This window comes from Pyrgilauda ruficollis, unplaced genomic scaffold, assembly GCF_017590135.1.
Source record: "Pyrgilauda ruficollis isolate IOZ18807 unplaced genomic scaffold, ASM1759013v1 scaffold21, whole genome shotgun sequence".
NCBI lineage: Eukaryota > Metazoa > Chordata > Aves > Passeriformes > Passeridae > Pyrgilauda > Pyrgilauda ruficollis.
Window position 1 is genome coordinate 2,437,365 of NW_024520318.1, and position 18,220 is coordinate 2,455,584.

The following is an 18,220-nucleotide window of genomic DNA, read 5'->3' on the forward strand; positions in this document are numbered from 1 at the left end:
AAATACAAAAATCTCACAGGAGTTATCTCACAGGATGTGGAGAATTCCAGCTTTTGTGAATTCCCTTGTGAGGAAATACTGAATAAAAGGAAAATCCCAATTACCCCTGCAGAGCTCTAATGGAAGGCTCAGTAAGAAGTGCATTAAAATGCATTGTAAGAGGCAAAAAGCCTGACCCAAAATTATTCTCATAAGATATTAATGAGTGGTGCTGTTTTCTAGGTGCTCAGCATTTAAATAATGGAATTCCTGAAGTTGGAAGGGACTCAGAAAGGCTCTGGTGCATGGGACACTGCCAGTGACAGCCTGGTGGCAACACTCACTTCTGGAATGGCAGGAAAGCAGAAAAAAGGGTGAAGAAATAGCCAAAATTCCAGTTTGGGGAAAGTCAGCACAAGAAGGGCTGGAGTGATGTCCAGGAATGGGAACAGCAAACTCTGAGAAACAGTCAGGATAATCACTTGCCTGAAAAGAAATGGAAATTCTCTCCTGGTAGGTTTATCTGTGTAATTCCAGAGGTTTCAGGGATGACCTGCCTGACAGAAATTCTGGGAAAATCCAGCTCCAGGGAATGCTGAGGAAGCGCTGCTACTGCTCAGTGTAGGATTTGCTTTTCGCTGGTCTTGATAAATAAAACCAGTTCTATTTCTCTGTGTCCCTAGGTAAGAAAATGTTCACTTTCCATCTGGGATATGACAGTGAAAGAAGTGGGGTGGGATGTGAGGTGAAAGGATATTTCCAAAGAAAAAGGATAAAAAAGGGAAAAACCACCTTTGGATGTGCCCCAAGCCTGAGAGTGGCACAGGATTTATAAATCACTTAGGTCTGGGTAGTTGGAAATGATTTGGGGATAAGGGGATTGGTGAGAGTTTGTTTATCTGTGCACCCTGAGTGCAGAAATTCACTTCTCTCTTCGGAATTCATTTAGGAACAAATATCACTGAGGAAGATTTTTATCTGCATCACTCTGAAGCAACAAATCATTTAATGCAAGCACTTGAAACGAGGTAATTACATGATTTAGAACATTCTAAGTCATACTAAAAAAGGAAACTTCAGACCATGACAAGATTTTTAATGGTAGCTTTTAAATTTATCCTGTTTTTTTCTTTAATTTTTATTGTTTGTGCAACCACACATTCCCCAAGTGCTGAATTTGATTTAAAACTGCAGAAACATCTTCATTACTGTATTCCAGATCTCTGTGGTGCTTACATTAAAAAACAAAAGAACAAAGTGAAACCATTCCTGTGAACAAAAAAAAAAAAAAAACAAGTTATTTCAGCAAAGAGAGAATTTTATTTTGACTTCTGAGGTTATGCAAGAGCTCCAGGAGAAGTGGGACAAGGATAACAAGGAGGGGATCGATATCCAGAGTTCAAAGGTAGGCAGCTGATCAAAGGTTAAATACAAGAAAAGAAATTATTCCATTCAAGTTAAATATAGGACATCGTAACCCAAATAGGTGCTTGGCTTCAATTAAAACCCTTAGAAAAGGCTTTTGTGCTGAGGGGAAGTTCTCAAAGTCAGGCAAACTTTGTTTTTCTTGCTTGGAAAGATGTGTGGGAAGGGATTAGGCTCTCCAAAGGATGGGGTGTCTGCATTTTCCCTCCAAAATGGTTCTGGTTATGAAGGGCAGAGGGCAGAACTGATGGGATCCATTCAGGATTGCAGCGTGCAGAGGTGGCAAGGAAATATTTCCTGTTCTAATGTGTTTTGGTTTGAAAAGCCAGGTGTCTGCTAAGGAAGGCAGAAGCCTCCCTTGAAATGGAAAATGTAAACGCCCTCCTCTGAATTATTATAACTTTTGAAATTAAGGGGCTCTCGGGCAAAGATGCGGGAATAGGAATGACAGTTCTTTACTGGGTTCAAAAAAGAGAGGAAAGGAGATTTTGTGGCCGTTGTCTTCAAGGGATGTCCAGAGTTTTGCTGTCTTGAGGAGAAGTGTCAATATGGAGAACATTTATTAAATATTTATCTGACAGTGTAAACACTGATAAGAATTACTTTTAATTTCTCCTTAATCTGTTAAAAATAATAACCAATATAATTAAATCTACTAGTGAAAGCAGCAACCAGAAGTTGGACTTGAAGCAGAGCCCAGTTCTTTGCAGGTTTCCCTTTGCTAACTTAACTCAAACACATCCCAGACTGTAACTCACCAGTACATTCAAATTCAGGAGAAAATTACACAAACCTGCCAAGTTCTGTCATTTTTAGGCAGCAGCTCTTTTGCATTCCACCCAAATGCAAAACTCCTCAGTCCTAGACTTTTATCCAGTTATCAAAACCACGATGCCAAGGCCAGGTTGGAGCACCCTGGGATAGTGGAAGTGAAACAAAAGCAGGTTTAAGTTCCCTCCCAGCCCAAACCATCCCATGATTGCTTGAAAACCAGGTATGAGGTTATTTTTATCCATGCATACAGGGCATTGGAAGCTCCTGGGCTGATTTAATTCCAGCTGCTGTGGCTGTGTCCTGATGAGGTGGTTTAGACTTTTGAATATTTTCTCTTTTACACAGAAGATTCTTCCAGCTGTTTCCGTGCAGGCAGAGAAACCCACGGATCTGGAGGGATCCTCTTGATCAGATTCTTTGCTCTTCTCCAAGCCTGTGATACTTTCAAGACTCAATAATGTTTTTAAGAGGTACTTTTTGGGCATTCTGCTTAAATGTAATTTTATTTGCCTTTCCTGTACTGGGTACTTGATGCAAATTTTATCCATTTTTAAAAAGAGCTGGGATATTTCAGTATCAGCTGCTTTCTGGGCTGACCCTGAGTGTGGGGTTTATATCAGGGGGAGGAAATGTGGCTCTACATCCACCTGAAAGGTCTCCTGAGATGATTAAAAGGGACCCACTGGTCAGGGAGCATTTCTGAATCTCTTATTCCATAATTATTATAATGTGCATAATGCCTCATATGCATTAAACATTCAACTGAAATGACTCTGAATGTGAGAGCAACCATATAATAAAGGGACAAACCCCTTATTTTACATAATAGAATTTAAAATATTAATAATGTAACTAATATACATAGGGTATGTTTAAGGGTGTACACTTAACCATGCAGCTATGAATTATATATGTAAATATAGCACACACCAAATGTGTATTTAAACACTTAAACTTTCTACATGGGCTAATTTGAAGTGCACTGCACTGGATTAAATTTTTAACATTTTACTTGCAAATAACCACAACTCAAAAATTCATATTGCAATATATTTGTATTGGTAACTGAAAACACCACCAAGCATGGCTGAATCCTTGGAATCACAGGAGATTGGCATTTCCAGGAAGTGTAAAGAGGAACTTCCAACTCTGCATCATTTATCAAAGACATCCTGGTTTAGCTGAAAAAACAACCAGAAGTTTCTCAGCTGAGAGGACAAAAATCACAAAAGTGATGATTTGTGGGGAGGGGAAAGGGAAAAGGGCAGGAAATGGAGGGAAAGGGATGGAAAGGAAAGAGGAAAGGAAAAGGGAAAATCCTCAAAGGTGCCAAACCCTCTTTTTTCCCAGCCCACCATGCTCCAGCTGTGCTGCCAGATGTTGCCATCCAGCTGCTCCTTCCAGCTCCAAGGAAAAATCCAATTACCTGTGCATTTCTGGCAGATTCATCAGAACAAGCACAGCCAAGTGTGACGTGGTTTTATCTTTTCCATGGGTGGAATTGTAATTCCAGGCCATCTGTGGCTCTTCAGTGCAGCAGTATCTGTTCCTGTTCTACCCCATCCAGTCTCCAAAATTTGGTTCCAGGAGGAGCCTTTTCAGTGCAGGGATCATTTGGGAACCCTTTGGGATGACACTGATGGAATGAGAGCTGATTTTCCATCATTTCCTGCCCACACCAATTAGTGGTGGTTTCCCTCTAAGCTGCCACAAGTGGACTTTTCTCTTCAGCTGCTGTCAGGCCTCAAGAACTCCAACAAAATTCCAAGAGTTCCAGAAAATGAAGCTTAGGAAAAAGATCTGAAATGCAGAACTTTGTGGCTCTCAGGGAAAACTTTTTTGCCTTCAGTGAGGATTTTTTGGTGGGATGTACAGCAGGATTGTGTTGTTATTTTACAGGTGCTGGAAAGTCAAGCTAAGAGGAGAGGGAGAGTTAAAAAAATCCCATCCCAGCACAAGTAGGATGTGGAATTCTGTTGGAAACTCTCCCGCTGCTCAGGATGATGGATTTTCATGGGATTTCATTTTTCCAGCTGGGGCTGGGTCCAGGGTCTCTGTGGGGTGGGACAGACTCCAAGGAGGCAACCCCAGGGGTGGCCAAGAGAGTTTGAAGCTGGGATTTCTCAGCATGGGTGAGTTCCTCAGGAATTCTTATCAGTAAAACCTTCTCCTGGGGCTGAAACACGGGATTCTGTCAATTTGCTGGGACTCTGAATGCTGGAAAAGTGACAAGAATGAGGTTCCCCAAATTAATAAGGAAAAATCTTTTTATTTGGAAGGGTCTCAAAGCTGAAAAAAAAAAACCCAGTAACAATGTTCCCCATATAAATAAGGAAAAAAATGGGTTTTTGGAAGGATCTCAAAGCTGAAAAAAAAAATAAAAGCGCCAATAACAAGGTTCCCCAAATAAATAAGGAAAACCTGGGGTTTTTTTAAAGCCTTTGGCTGTCCCTGATGTTTCCAGTGTGAGAGGGTGCAAAATGGTGACACAAAGTGAGAAGGAGTGGGTTGAAGGTTCTGTACCCCCTCACCCCTCTCTGCAGCAAAGGGACACATCTGCATCAGCTCTGTGAGAAACAGAGAAGTTTTATGTGTCAAAATATAAAAGATAAAATTACTCCTAAATGGGCATTTTCTTTGCCAATGTCATTATCATTTCACAGTGAAATTTCAATAAATTCACCCCCTATCATTGCATTAATCCACCTATGAGACGTTGTTTATTGAGTTTTGTACCCCAAAATTTTAAAGCAGAGAGCAATCCTTGAAATGAATGTAAAGCACAGTCACTGGAGATTGCCACTACCTCCTGCAGCATTTATTCCCATCAAATTTAATTGTAAATATGTTTTCCCAGTCTCTTTAGTTCATATGCTGCACTCTTGGGATAAAAAGAGGCTTTAGTGTGAATTATTATTATGGTAAACACACAACAACAACATTTCCTTTAGTGAAATAAACAGAGACCAACATTCATTAATTAACCTTAAAATTTCAGGTTTATTTTTACACCTTCAAGTTAAAACACAGGGAACACAAATCTGGCTGAAGTCATACAACCCTCCCAAACTCAAATTATTTTTTCAAGTATCTGAATATTTTATAGACCAACATTTTGAAACATTATTTCATGCTGAATCAGTCATGTGAAAACATTTGCTTCTACATTATCTGGCCTTAAATTCTCCATAATAATGACCTGCATGGGTATAATTAAAATTAGGATGGAAGTTAAATACAAGCAAAAATTACAGCTTCAAATCCACTTTGGTAACATCAAATGCATCTTTTTTTACAAAATTGATCAGATGTGAAGTCAGACAGGAATTCTACTCTAAAAAACAGAGTTTTTCCCTTCGGTTCTCACTTTGAAAGGTGAACTTTATCCTGAAGTGGCACTGCTGGCTTGTGGCTGCCTTGTACACAAAGCACCTGGCTGTGAACTGACTTTACTGCTGTGTTGGGAAGGGGAAAAAGCATTCCAAGGTGACAAAAAAACACTTTGAAAATTGCAAAATGGTTTTAAAACTGCGAGGTATCCTGAAGTGGCACTGCTGGCTTGTGGCTGCCTTGTACACAAAGCACCTGGCTGTGAACTGACTTTACTGCTGTGTTGGGAAGGGGAAAAAGCATTCCAAGGTGACAAAAAAGCACTTTGAAAATTGAAAAATGGTTTTTAAACTGTGAGAGAATGCAGAGGCGTGGCTGATTTTATTTTCCCTCCTAGCTCCATTGCAGGGTGTAGCTCTGGCCCAGTTTCAGCTGGAGATTGGTGATTTCCAGGAGCTGGGAATAAAACACACAAAATGCACATTTAGTAACTGAGCCCTAAAGATCCACGGTGTTTTCTGTGTTCCAGGGAGAAATTGGCTTCCATTTTAAACTGCAAGAATTTATTTCCCTTTTTTTAATTTACATTTGTGTTTATACCACTACAAACACAGTTTAACCAGTGAAGATTTGGGAGTCTGACCATGACTCTCTGATCCCTTCCTTCACCCACATGCTCGTTCAGAGCTGAGGTTCCTTTTGTTTTAAAAATAAAGGAATTTTTTTTAAGTAGAAAAACTTAGAATACACTGCAATTCAACAGTGCATGTGAATTTTTTCCCCCTCAAAAAGTCAACAGCAGAATCTCAGAGAATGCTCAGAGAAGCTTTTCCTCCTGTCACATCTCCCAGGTTGCAAGGAAGCTGTTAGGGAACAAAATTCACTGCTAGAAGTGGCATTAAATGATATTAAAGAATCATTACCTGATGGCAGCTTGTGCCTGTTTCTGAAATATGGTTTATTTTATATATGGTAAATAGATGTATAGTTTAAATATGGCAACTATTTTAAAAATGCTAATATAAAAATTCCAAATATGCTAAATATATAGATATTTTAAATACGGTAAACATGCAAATATTTAAATATGGTAAATATTTTAGATGTGGTAAATATACAAATATTTTAAATATGCTAAATATATAAGTATTTTAAATAGGCTAATATAAACCTTTTAAATATGCTACATGTATATGTTTAAAATACCGTAAGTAAAAAATAATTTTAAAATAGTAAATATATAAATACTTTAAATACGCTAAATATATAAATATTTTAGATATGGTAAATATACAAAAGAATAAAATATGGTAAGTAAAATATTTTAAATATTGTAAACATATAAATACCTTTAATAGGCCAATATAAAAATTTTAAATATGCTAAATATATATGTTCTAAATATGGTAAGTAAAAATATTTTTAATTTGTTAAATATATAAATATTTTAAATATAGTAAGTATACAAATATTTAAAATATGCTAAGTAAAATATTTTAAATATGGTAAATATATAAATATATTAAATAGGCTAATATAAAAATTGTAATATGCTATCTATTTTTTTAACATGGTAAGTAAAAATATTTTAAATGTGGTAACTATATAAATATTTTAAATACAGTAAATATACAAAGATTTTAAATGTGGTAAATATATAAATACCTTTAATAGCTAATATAACAATTTTAAATATGCTAAATATATATGTTCTAAATATAGCAAGTAAAAATTTTTAATTTGGTAAATATATACCAAATATATATAATATATTTTATAATATATTATTAAATAATATATTAAAATATATATATAATATATTAAAATATATAATATATTTTAAATATGGTATCCCAGCTGAATCTGCAGAGGTTTAAGAGCACAAGTGCAGGTTTTTAACCCTTCAAGCTGTTTCTCACCTTTTTGTTGCTGTTATAGGCAACCTTGTGGGCTGATGGGATTGCTGCCCCGTCCTGTGACACTGTCACCTGAGTGACACTGCTGGGCACCCCCAGGACCTTGATGTCAGTGAACATGAGGTTGTTTGGGTCCGTGTAATTCTGATGTGTGACTCTGATCTCCAGAACATTCTGGAAGGAAGAGGGGAAGGCAAATATCAGAGGTTGGGTTGGGCTGGTACCAATCCAGAGCAGCTGTGGCTGCCCCTGGCAGTGCCCAGGGCCAGCCTGGAGCAGCTGGGACATGGAAGGTGTCCCTGCCTTGGAATGAGATGATTTTTATGTCCCTCCCAACCCAAACCATTCTCTAATTCTGTGAAGTCCACTTCAGCTTTTCATTTGCTGTCCTCGCTCCAGGTTTGGGTTTTTTTTTTTCAATTTTTATTTCCTAAAACCTGTGTGTTGTTATTTATTTTTCAGATACTGAAAGCTTCTCTCCAGTTTGTTAACCTGGCCAAATCCTGGGCTCTGCTGTGCTTTAGTTGCCACTCAGCTGTGAAGAACAAGAAATTCTCAACCCCTGGATGGGCAGCAAGAGCTGCAGGACAAAGCCCTCCTTCCCTGCCCTGTGTCACCTTCCAGGTGCTCTGAGAGCTGCTCCAGGCTCTTCTCTTCCTGCTTTTTGCCCTCCCAAACCAGCTCCTGCCTCCCCATCCCTTCCCTCAGCACTCACAGCCCCCCCTCATCCATTACTGTGTTTTTTAGTAGATTTTGGATTTCTTTAGGATGTACCCAAAAGTGCTGTGACACAATTCCACGTATGTGGTGCTCAGAGGGTGAGTGTCTCTCATTGTTGGTTGATTCAAGACCTCTTTAATTAGGCTTTTCCTTAGCAAGATTTTGTAAGAGCAGGGAAAGGTGCTGTTATTTTATAATCTCCTTACAACTGCAAATATTGAGTGTTAGCAAAACAAACTCCCTTCCTTAGCAATTAACACCCTTTTATTTGACAAAGACAGAATTAGGTGAGAAGAAAGAACAGTGTGGATAAAATTAGAAGACATTGTGGCACACTGGAAAATAATGAAATAAGAAAGTGTGTTTTCTCCTACAATAGAAAGAGCTTTTCTTTTAAGCCAAAAGTCCCTGTAATTAGAGCCTAATTTATTTCCAGATATTCCACTGGTTATGGAAATTAAGTCTGACAATGGTACTTAACAATACTCTTCAGATTCACTCCTAAATTCATTCTTAACACAATTTAATCATATTTCTTGTAGCCTAATCATCTCTGAGCACAATTTAGTGTAAGGTTGGGATATGCAGACACTAGGAAGACCCAAATCAAAATACCCATAGTTAAAAATATTTAAAAAATCACCTGAAGTGACTATTAAATAAATAGGAGCTAATGTGATTACCTGCTTAGCAGTAAATGATGTCAGCAGGTAAACACCATCTTCATATGCATCTGTTAGAAAGAAAGAGTGAAAGAAATTAAATAAGATGTCTTTGCTGGCCACATTATCAAAATTTCTGTCCACGGACAGCTTACAAATACAAGGGATATATTTTTATGCAAATAAAGAGAAGTTGTGCATTTCCGGAAGATGAATGCTATTAGACATAAAATACTTTTAGTGTATATAAAGCTGAAATGAGGATAAAAGGAGAGCATTTTAGGGGTAAGATATAAAAGCAGGCAAAGAAACAGCACTAGGGAGATCAGGGGACTTTAGATGAGGAGAAGAACGTTTGTTTGAAGCAATGAAGAAATGAAGAGTCATTTCCCACATCCCCCTCCACGGCCAGGTGACAATTCCAGGTGACACATGAGGTGGTGGGGCTGCTGCCTCTGAAGCCTCTGCTGGTGTTTGCCCAGCACTGCTGGGATTCTGCTGTCCCTGCCCTCAGAGCAGTGCTGATCCCTGGGCACTGGGGCTCCTGTCCTGCCATCCCACACTCCTGGGACTGTCACCCTGCGAGATGCTCCACCCAAATTCCATTTAGCACCAGTTTTCCCCAAATGTGGCCGTCCTTTCTGGATTCCAGCAGACTGAATGACAGAGGGTGTGAAGCACCTCCAGATCCACCTCCAGCCTCCTGCAAACTCCCCCCAGGTCACTGTCCAAGGCACATTTCCTGCATTCCTGGTGGGAATCTCATTGTTATTACAAGGGTCGTGCACTCTGGGTGGGGAGGAGAAATGCCAGCTCAGTGTCTCTTATTGGCAAACAATTTAAATTTAGCGATGTTGAGGAAATTAGTGAGAGCTCTCACACAGTCTGTGGTTATGGTTCCCCCAGGTTTGAGGGGGAATCTTTGTTTTCTGCCTTTCCTCAGGCCCAGGGCACAAGGTCATTTATACAACATATTAATTCTGTAAATCACAGCGTGGTGTGCCTTCAGTCAGGAGGAATCATGTTTCTGTAATGTTGGTCTGCAGGTTTCATTTCAGTTTTGCCTCTGAAGGTGAGTTCAGATCTGTCCCCCAGAAATGGCCTTGGCCAAGTCCATCCCTTCCCTCTGCTCCTCCTCGGACACCCCAGAGTTTGTTCCCTCTCTCCCCAGTTCACATCCTTGGGTTTGGTTTTGTCTGCTTGGATTTGGGCTTTGAATGCCCCCAGGGATGGAGCCTCACTTGGCAGTATCCAGCCATTCTCACAGCAAAAAAAAGGTTTTAGGAAGGGAAGAAGGCGTGGACGTACCGATGCGAACTCCATCATCCCAATAAAGGTGTCCTGCTGCAAGCAGAGAGTCATCCAGGGCCACCGTGAGTCCCATCGGGTTTTTCCGACTGTGGAAAACACAATTTTCTCTCAATTCCCTCAGCTAATCACATTCCATATTTCCCAAATGGTAATTTCTTTACAGTAAAGTCATGTACCACCCACCTGACCTCCCATAGCCATCTGCCCGTCCCATACTACTAAAGACCATTAGGAAAAAAAACCCCAAAAAATCACAAAAAAGCCAAATTAAATTTAAATTTTTCACTTCTTCCTACCTGTAAGCAGTTGTAGTAGCAGGTGCTTGCCAAGGTAGGATGTATCCACCTCGGATGTGCAGGTTGATGTGCTCCAAAGGAGCAGATAGACTTTGGAATTGTTTCCTAAAGCCAGTATCTGCGTTCTGTGTACAAAAAAATAAAAGAATTTTTACATCTTTTTCCTTCAGAACAAAATGTAATATTTCTCTAGACAGGTTAATTAGGATTTGTTACTGCAGGAGTAACTATTAATAAGAGAAACCCTGAAATTTTGGGTCTATAAAAGGCTGGCCTGACCATGGGTGATGGCAGCTGAACCAAAGGGGCCAAGCAGGTGAAAAACAAAACCTGTGGTTAATGAAGGGAGTTTTGATCCTGCTCTTCCTATTTCCAAATCTTTTATTATTTTCCAGGAAAAATTATGCAGCTAAACCTGTTTTTTTCTTTCTTTATTAGAACATTCCATTACAAAAACCTTGTGTGTATCATTTGAGGGTTACAAAAAGCGAAAAGAACTCTAAATTAAAGGTATTAACTTCACCTTTTCATTTATCATAACTCTGGTCATGTTATTACACATTATTATAAAGGAATCGAGGATTTTTATTATTTCTTTTTATGTTTCTAAGAACTTATATTAAATGCAAATTAGGCAGGAGAGTGTTCCCACCCCCTGCCACACTCAGCACTGTGAAAAGACAGAAAATACAAGTTTTAAAATACAATTTTTTTAGGATGACTTACTGTGTAGTAATCGTACCAGCGGGCATCGGGGAAATACGCCCTCACACTCCGATCATTCTGCAATTAAACACACAAATTTTAGGCACCTCACATCAAAAAGTGAAGCTTAGTTAAACTGACTTCCAGTACTAAATGAGCTTAAAAGCTCACCTCTCTCATCACAGGGCTGATGAGCAGGGCAGGACCCCAGAGGAACTGCTCGTCGATGTCCCACGTGGTCTTGTCTCCCACAAACCTGTCAGGAAGAGACAGCCAGAGCTGAGCTTTCCCAAATAATTCCTCCTTGAAGACCCTTCTGTCAGTAATTTCACCTACTCTTTCTAGTATCTGTTTCCTCGTTACTGCTGTTAATAATTACGAGATCAATTAATGGCTGCACAAAGGTACTGATGTAACACTCATTAGAGAAATGCAAGTTTAGTGCTTAGCTTTAGGGGTTTTGGTCCATTTCTTTGCTTTTGCTTTTCAGTACATTGGGACAACAAAACTCTGAAGGTCTTATGCTTATTATTTACAGTAATAAAATCTTGGACAGACTGGGACAGACTTTTTAATTTGAGACACTGTTTTCTGAGCTTCTTTGAAAATAGCAAATCACTACATGCAAAAAGCTCAGTTTTTCCCAGTTTTTGTTTAATTGAAGGGGGAAATGCTGTAACAAAGAGACAACTCTGCTGTTAGGGGGTCACAACTAGAGGAGTAATGGGAATTTTTTGTGAGGAGAGCAGGGGAATTGCACTTACTCATGGAGAACGGGGCGGATCACGGTGCTGCCGTGGGCGTGGGCGTCGTACAGCAAGGTGTAGAGGTAAGGTAACAGGGTGTATCTTATGTTCAGCACGTCCCTGGACATCTCTTTAAATTTGTCATCCCAGGAAGCAGGATCTTGCCTCTGGAAGAGAAGGGAGTGTTGTTAGAGAGGCTGGGCTGGATTGCATGAGAAAGCTAAAAAACCAAATCCACGCAGCAAAACAAACCAAGGAACTTTCCTCTCTGGAGCAGAGCATCTCCGTTTGTTTATTCTTCACCTCAGGAGCAAGTGAAAACTGTGGTTGTCACTGTCATCCCCAGGAGGGGAACTATAAAGAGGAAAGCTGATAAAAACCCAGGGGAAGCAGTAGTGTCCAAATCCCAGAGCAGCCCCTCTGGGGGCACAAAACCTCCCAGGTGATGGGGAGGCTCACAGCAGAGCCAGCATAGAAATAATGACAGTTTTCATTTGATAAAGAGCCAAGAGTGTTCTGTTTTTCTCCATTTTACCTTGAATGTATTTTTTTTTTGTTTGAGCCAGGGCACCTGTGCATTGTTCTGGCTGGTTCTGCAAAGGCCCAGCTGCTAAGAACTATTAAAAAACTCTTATTGCAACTCACCCGTGTTCCTTTCTCATTGTGATTCCTGGAATATGGGTAAAACGCACCCAGCTGCATCCAGCGGACACACAACTCATACTGTGAGTCTTTGAAGAAGCCACAGATATCAGCTCCTGTCTGAAATTTTCAGAAGAACCCAAATGAAAAACTGTATTATCATGTACAGCATCACAGTAATTAAATAGAAGTTAATAACTCATTAGCTTACATAAGATATTCCAAAGAGACTGAACTCCATCATGCCTGAAAAGAGAAATAAATTGGAGTTACTCGCTGGGTTTTTTACTTTGTGGTTTCATACTGTTTATTACACTGCTGAATCAGAAGAGAAAAAAAAAAAAACAAATCCAAACCCCACAATTTCTCTAATGTGTCATATTTTCCTGCTACAGAAGGAGATGGGATGTGGGCGGACAGGAGCAAAGAAAAAAAATGAGTGGCAGGACACAGGGCATGGAGGGGCCTGGTCCCAAGGGAATTAAAGGAGTTCCCAGCACCTGGTACAGAAGAAGAAGAAACAGTGAAAAAGGAATTGACCACAAATTCTGGTTGCTGAACAAGTTTTTTCAGCTAAAAATCAGAGGAATACAAAAAGCAAGGAGGTGAAGAAGCAAAGCCAGGTTGGATAATGCTTGGAGGAGCCTGGTGTGTGGACAGTGTCCCTGCATGGCAGAGGCAGAACTGGATTTAGGGCTTTAAGGTCCCTCCCAACCCAAACCAATCTGTGATTTGGTGATGGCAGGCATGCAGACCCTTTCCCTGGCACGTACCAATAATGGATTTGTGCAGCTGGTCCCAGGCTGCCGTGTTGTCCCCCAGCCAGTGTCCCACCCATCTCCCGCTGCTGGGGTACGTGGAGCGGCTGATGATGATCCCGCGCTCCTTGGTGGCACCTTGCAAAGCCCTGCGTTGGGAACAGGCACAGGAACGAGTTACAGGAGAAATACTGCACGAGGATTTATTGCAGAAGAGCCTCTGAAAAGAAATATTTGGGTTTGTATTGTCCTAGTGAAGGGCTACATCATGTACATCCAATTCATTCGCGCTTTTTATGGCAATTCTGTATGTTCCAGATGCAATCCCAGCAAAGCTGGCCAGCAAACCTGCAGCTGCAAAGAGAACTGGCAAACATGAGGGATTAAAAGGGAGTTTTCCAGCTCAGGCTAACTCCTCTGTAGGAAAACAGGGATGTAGCAAAACTTTTCTAAGCCCGTTTTCTAGGTGCTCCACAATGCGTGTGAGGGCATGTCTTTCCTTTCTTAGAGTACACAAAAACTGGAAGCAACAGTTGGAAATAATTTAGCAAAAATTAAACCTGAAGGTTAACAAGAGTCAAAACAGAGGTAGCAGGAATATTGGACCTCTCAGGATAAGTTTAGTTGACTAAAAGGTGCTGAATTAAAAAGAAAGAGGGCTTTTTAGTCCCTTCTGAAAGACCAAGGTGACAGGATATCAATATGAATATTAGTCAGAAAGTCACCCTGATTAAATCCCACTGCTCTCCAACAAGAGCCCCATAATTGCCTAAGCTGCTTCAATAAGGCACTATTTGCTTATTTTTCTATAGGATTTACAGCTTTAGTGACACCATAATTACAGCAAAGATACACAAGTCACTTAAATTACCACAGCAATTAAACCACACTAATGTGCCACAATTATTTCCTCCAAGACAAACAGTAACTTCCCTAAGATCCTTTATTCCTTTGTAACACATTGTCCAACACTTTAATTCTCTGCTTGCTTTCCCTGTGTCAATAATGCTTTGGAAGTGGCAGCTAAAATTTCAAAAGTGAGGACAGCAAATGTCACATGTAGAATTGCTCAGGGATGAGCAGGACCTGAGTGTTCTGTGCCTGGAGCCTCAGGCCTGCAGCTCCATAGCTCTAGCCATGAAAAACAATTATTCAGGTCACAAAGGCTGCATTTACCTCCAAACAGTTCCTGTTTTCACTAATAAGAACTCTGGCTATGCAAAAACCTCATTACAAAAGAACAGCATCAAAGCAATATCCCAAAGTTCCCGTGTCTAATGGATGGAGGACTGAAATGACACCAGGTTACATAAAATACTGATTCACTTCTCAGTTACAGTCTTTTGTGAGTTTTGTGTGCAAATAATCTTTCTGTTTGGATGGTTTAGCATCAAAATAAAGTATTGCATTTCTTCAGTTTCACAAGTACCCCTTCAGTTACTGCCAAAAAATAAATTTGGGACTGAAATACATGTATATATATTTTGTAGATAACATTTGCTATAAATTTCCAGTGTGAGAGTATCTGCGTGAGCTGTGAGATTTATTGTAGTGATTTCTGTTGCTGTGCCTTGCAAAACAGAGGAAAACAGTTCATATTTGAAATACAGAAACAATGGTGATATTCCTTTTCCTACCAAATTCTTGTCTACTCCACTGGGTGTGCACAAGGTCTTGGCAGGGGTGGCTCCAGTGAGAAACTTCTGGAGCTTCCTCGTTTCTGATGGAGCCAAGAGGGACCTGCCCTTGGCTGAGCCCATCAGCAGCACTGAGTGACTTTGGGATAACAGGAATAAGAAGGAAAATAGCTCCCAACAGCAACTGGAGCTGTTCAAACTTCAGGCCCAAAGCATGAGCAATGTGAGAAGAGAAGGGCGGGCAAGCAAGCAAGGAGGATGAAACTTCATCATTAGAAGCTATTAATTGGACAGTTAAGTCCTATGTGCAAACAGAATAAAACTTATAAAAATGTGATACCTCATGACCAAACCCTCTTTTGCTCAAAAATTAAAAGACAACAAAAAATAATTGCTTGTTCACTAAATTTTTTGGCTTTTAGGAAGGCTTAACCAGTTTCTGCACTTTATTCCTGCCGTGAGATTTATCAATGATTTTGCTGCTATTTTAATTGATTAATGTCTATATTTGAGTCCAGAACCAAACCATGTCAGTATTTACCTCTACTTGGTCTTCATGAGGCAGTGACTCATTGATTTGGACATTGGGAAGAAAAGACCAGACCTAATAGGACAAAGAATATTTTAAATAATCAAGCCACACTAAACGCAAACTGAGCATTACAACACACAGGTTTAAATACTCATCCCGGGACAGTACCTTGGAATACAAAATTTCTTTGGTATCAGACCATTGTACAAAGATATTCTGAGCCACACCTCTGGTGAAGGCAGGATAATTGGTTTCATTCCCAGAAATGGCTGGATCCTACAATTAGAAACACTTTTACCCTTATGCTCAAAACCCACGTTGAATATATTCTCTATTTTGTGATGTTGTATTAGAATTTAAAAACAATATTCCAAAACTGACCAGGATAATGATAAATCTCATTCCTTCTGCTTTGATTTTGTTGATCAGAGCTGGTAATCCAGCAAAACGTGGGGAAAGGGTGAAGTCCAGGTTCCTTTCCATGTAGTCAATATCTACATATTGGACATCCTGCAGTTAACAAAAAAAAACCCAATTAATTTTAAGTTATTTTCTCCTCCTTTTTGCCAAATATTGAAAATAAGTAAAATATGGAGCTTTCCATGTGTAAAATTGGAAGCAGTGGTAACTTCAGTCTGAAGTTGTTAAATGAATATTACACAATTTATGAGCAGGTGCAAACCAAAATAAACCTTTCACTGCTGCATCTAAACCGAGGGGAGAAATTGATACAAAATAGAGAAAAAAATTGATTTGTCTGTACATATGTACACAGAAACTGCACCTATATTTCCACAGCTATGAGGCAACAATGGGAGTAGCTGTTCTCTATTGAAACATTGATATTATTATATTTAAAATGAATCCACATTCAATTTATAGCATAATTTTGTTAGGTCTAGGTGCTATTCCTATTACCCCAACAACGACCTGGGCCAAATCACAGCTGACTTGACACAGAGCATTATGGCAATGAAATTATGCTGCTTCATTTTCATTCCCTGCTGGTTTTTCTTAATCACTGCTCCTTCCTTCATTCTTTCATGTGAATAATTAAGAAAATTAAACATCTTTTAACACAGCCCAGAGTCCATGGCACAAAACCTGCTCTTCTCTACCGCAGTGAGTTTTTTTTTTTAATTGGTTACTGCTTCAGTGTTTAAATGGATTTAGTCAAAGCTACAAAGCCAAAAGCTCAAATGTTATTTTCTCCCAACGTACATGGGGAATTTGAGCCGCCTTCATTTCCTCCACGAGCTGGGCGACCTCCTGGTCATTGGCGTATCCATAGCGGCACAGCTGGAATCCCAAGGACCAGTAGGGTGGCATGACTGGGCGCCCAATCAGCTGGAAAGAGGAAAGGATGCTCGTGGTGAGGAGGGGAAGAGAAACCAAACCAACCCAGCAAAGCCCAGCAGCGGTCAGGCTCCTACCTCGGTGTATTCCTGAACCACGAGTTCGGGGGTCGGGCCCAAAACCATGTAGAAGTCGAGGATTCCTCCGATGGTGCGGTAGGTCAGGGCAGGGGTGGGCTGGAAAGTCACATCTGGAAGTGGAGGGAAGGAAGTGAGGAAAGGAGGCCTGGGTTTGCCACCAGCACTAAATGCTGACTGTAAAAATGGAACACGCGGAGGAGGACGGAGACAATTTACAGAGGTCTGGACAAGGGAGAGTGGCTTCAAACTGACAGAGAGGAGGCTAAGATGGGATATTGGGAAGAAATTCCTCCCTGTGAGGGGAGTGAGGCTCTGAGGTTGCCCAGAGCAGCTGTGGCTGCCCCTTGATCCTTGGCAGTGCCCAAGGCCAGGTTGGACAGGGCTGGGAGTGGCCTGGGACAGTGGAAAGTGTCCCTGCAGGGGGTGGAACAGGATGAGCTTTAATGCCCCTTCCAACCCAGACCATTCCATGATTTTATGAGATAAAGTGAAGGTTTTCTTACCCATTGCATTGCTGTTAAGCAAGAGAACTCCGTGGGCATTGCCATCTTCTTCAAGAGCCATATAAAATGGATGAACACCATAGGAATTCAACTTGTACTGCAAGTGAAACAAAATACATTTTACTGGGGAAACATTGCAAACATTTGCTTATTAACATTTGGTAATAAATTTAATGAAAGATGAGACAATTGCCAAACATAGCAAATAAATTTTAAATTTATGCACCTAAACCCTACCTAACCACAAAACAGACCTGCAGAAGGTCACTCGGAGCCTCACAATTTGTCAGGTTTGTCAAGACTGCTCAGGCAGGAAGGAAAGGCATTGCTGCACTTAAATTTCACTAATGAGAAGGTGCTTCCTCAGGACAAAAGTTTCCCTTCTTTGCAAACAGAACCAGGTGTCTGTGTGCTCAGGAGGTGCTGGTGATATTATATTTAATTTTCTCAAAATGTGTTCCTGCCTGAACTGGAAGTTAGAGATATAATTAGCTGCTGCTATTTCATTGGCCATTCCCTGATAACTGGAAATTTGCTATCTTGAAGGAAATAAGACAAATAAACAGAGATAAGATTTCTGCTTTACCTGTGTAAGTACTAAATTAATCCCCAAGCAAGAGGAATTGTTCTGACTCATGTCTAATTTTCAAAACAATGAGCAGAGAAGAATAGTAAAAAGGAGGAACGTGCTGTTACTCTTAAGCCATCTGTCACCTTCCAACATCTGATTGAGGGCATGAGCTCTTCACATTGTTCTTTCAGGTCACAAATAATGGGTTTACAGATGACCTTTGCCATGGAGACACCATCGAAATTGTAAACCATGATAAATATGGTCAGAGCCAATG

The 18,220-nt window shown here is 40.1% G+C and overlaps 1 protein-coding gene across 1 annotated transcript in view; it reads right to left on the reverse strand.

Annotated features, from left to right (window-relative positions):
* Positions 1-5,901: 5,901 nt before the first annotated feature.
* The window catches only part of SI (sucrase-isomaltase), a 37,091-nt gene continuing 24,772 nt past the window's right edge, over positions 5,902-18,220 (reverse strand). The window contains exons 28-43 of the mRNA XM_041467993.1: positions 17,373-17,469; positions 16,867-16,979; positions 16,655-16,780; positions 15,815-15,943; positions 15,585-15,709; positions 13,280-13,413; positions 12,718-12,752; positions 12,510-12,626; positions 11,883-12,031; positions 11,290-11,374; positions 11,140-11,196; positions 10,414-10,538; positions 10,115-10,203; positions 8,828-8,877; positions 7,428-7,598; positions 5,902-5,964 (exon numbers count right to left, since the gene is read on the reverse strand). Coding sequence (XP_041323927.1) covers positions 5,902-5,964; positions 7,428-7,598; positions 8,828-8,877; positions 10,115-10,203; positions 10,414-10,538; positions 11,140-11,196; positions 11,290-11,374; positions 11,883-12,031; positions 12,510-12,626; positions 12,718-12,752; positions 13,280-13,413; positions 15,585-15,709; positions 15,815-15,943; positions 16,655-16,780; positions 16,867-16,979; positions 17,373-17,469 — 1,665 coding nt within the window. The remainder of the gene's footprint in view (positions 5,965-7,427; positions 7,599-8,827; positions 8,878-10,114; positions 10,204-10,413; positions 10,539-11,139; positions 11,197-11,289; positions 11,375-11,882; positions 12,032-12,509; positions 12,627-12,717; positions 12,753-13,279; positions 13,414-15,584; positions 15,710-15,814; positions 15,944-16,654; positions 16,781-16,866; positions 16,980-17,372; positions 17,470-18,220) is intronic.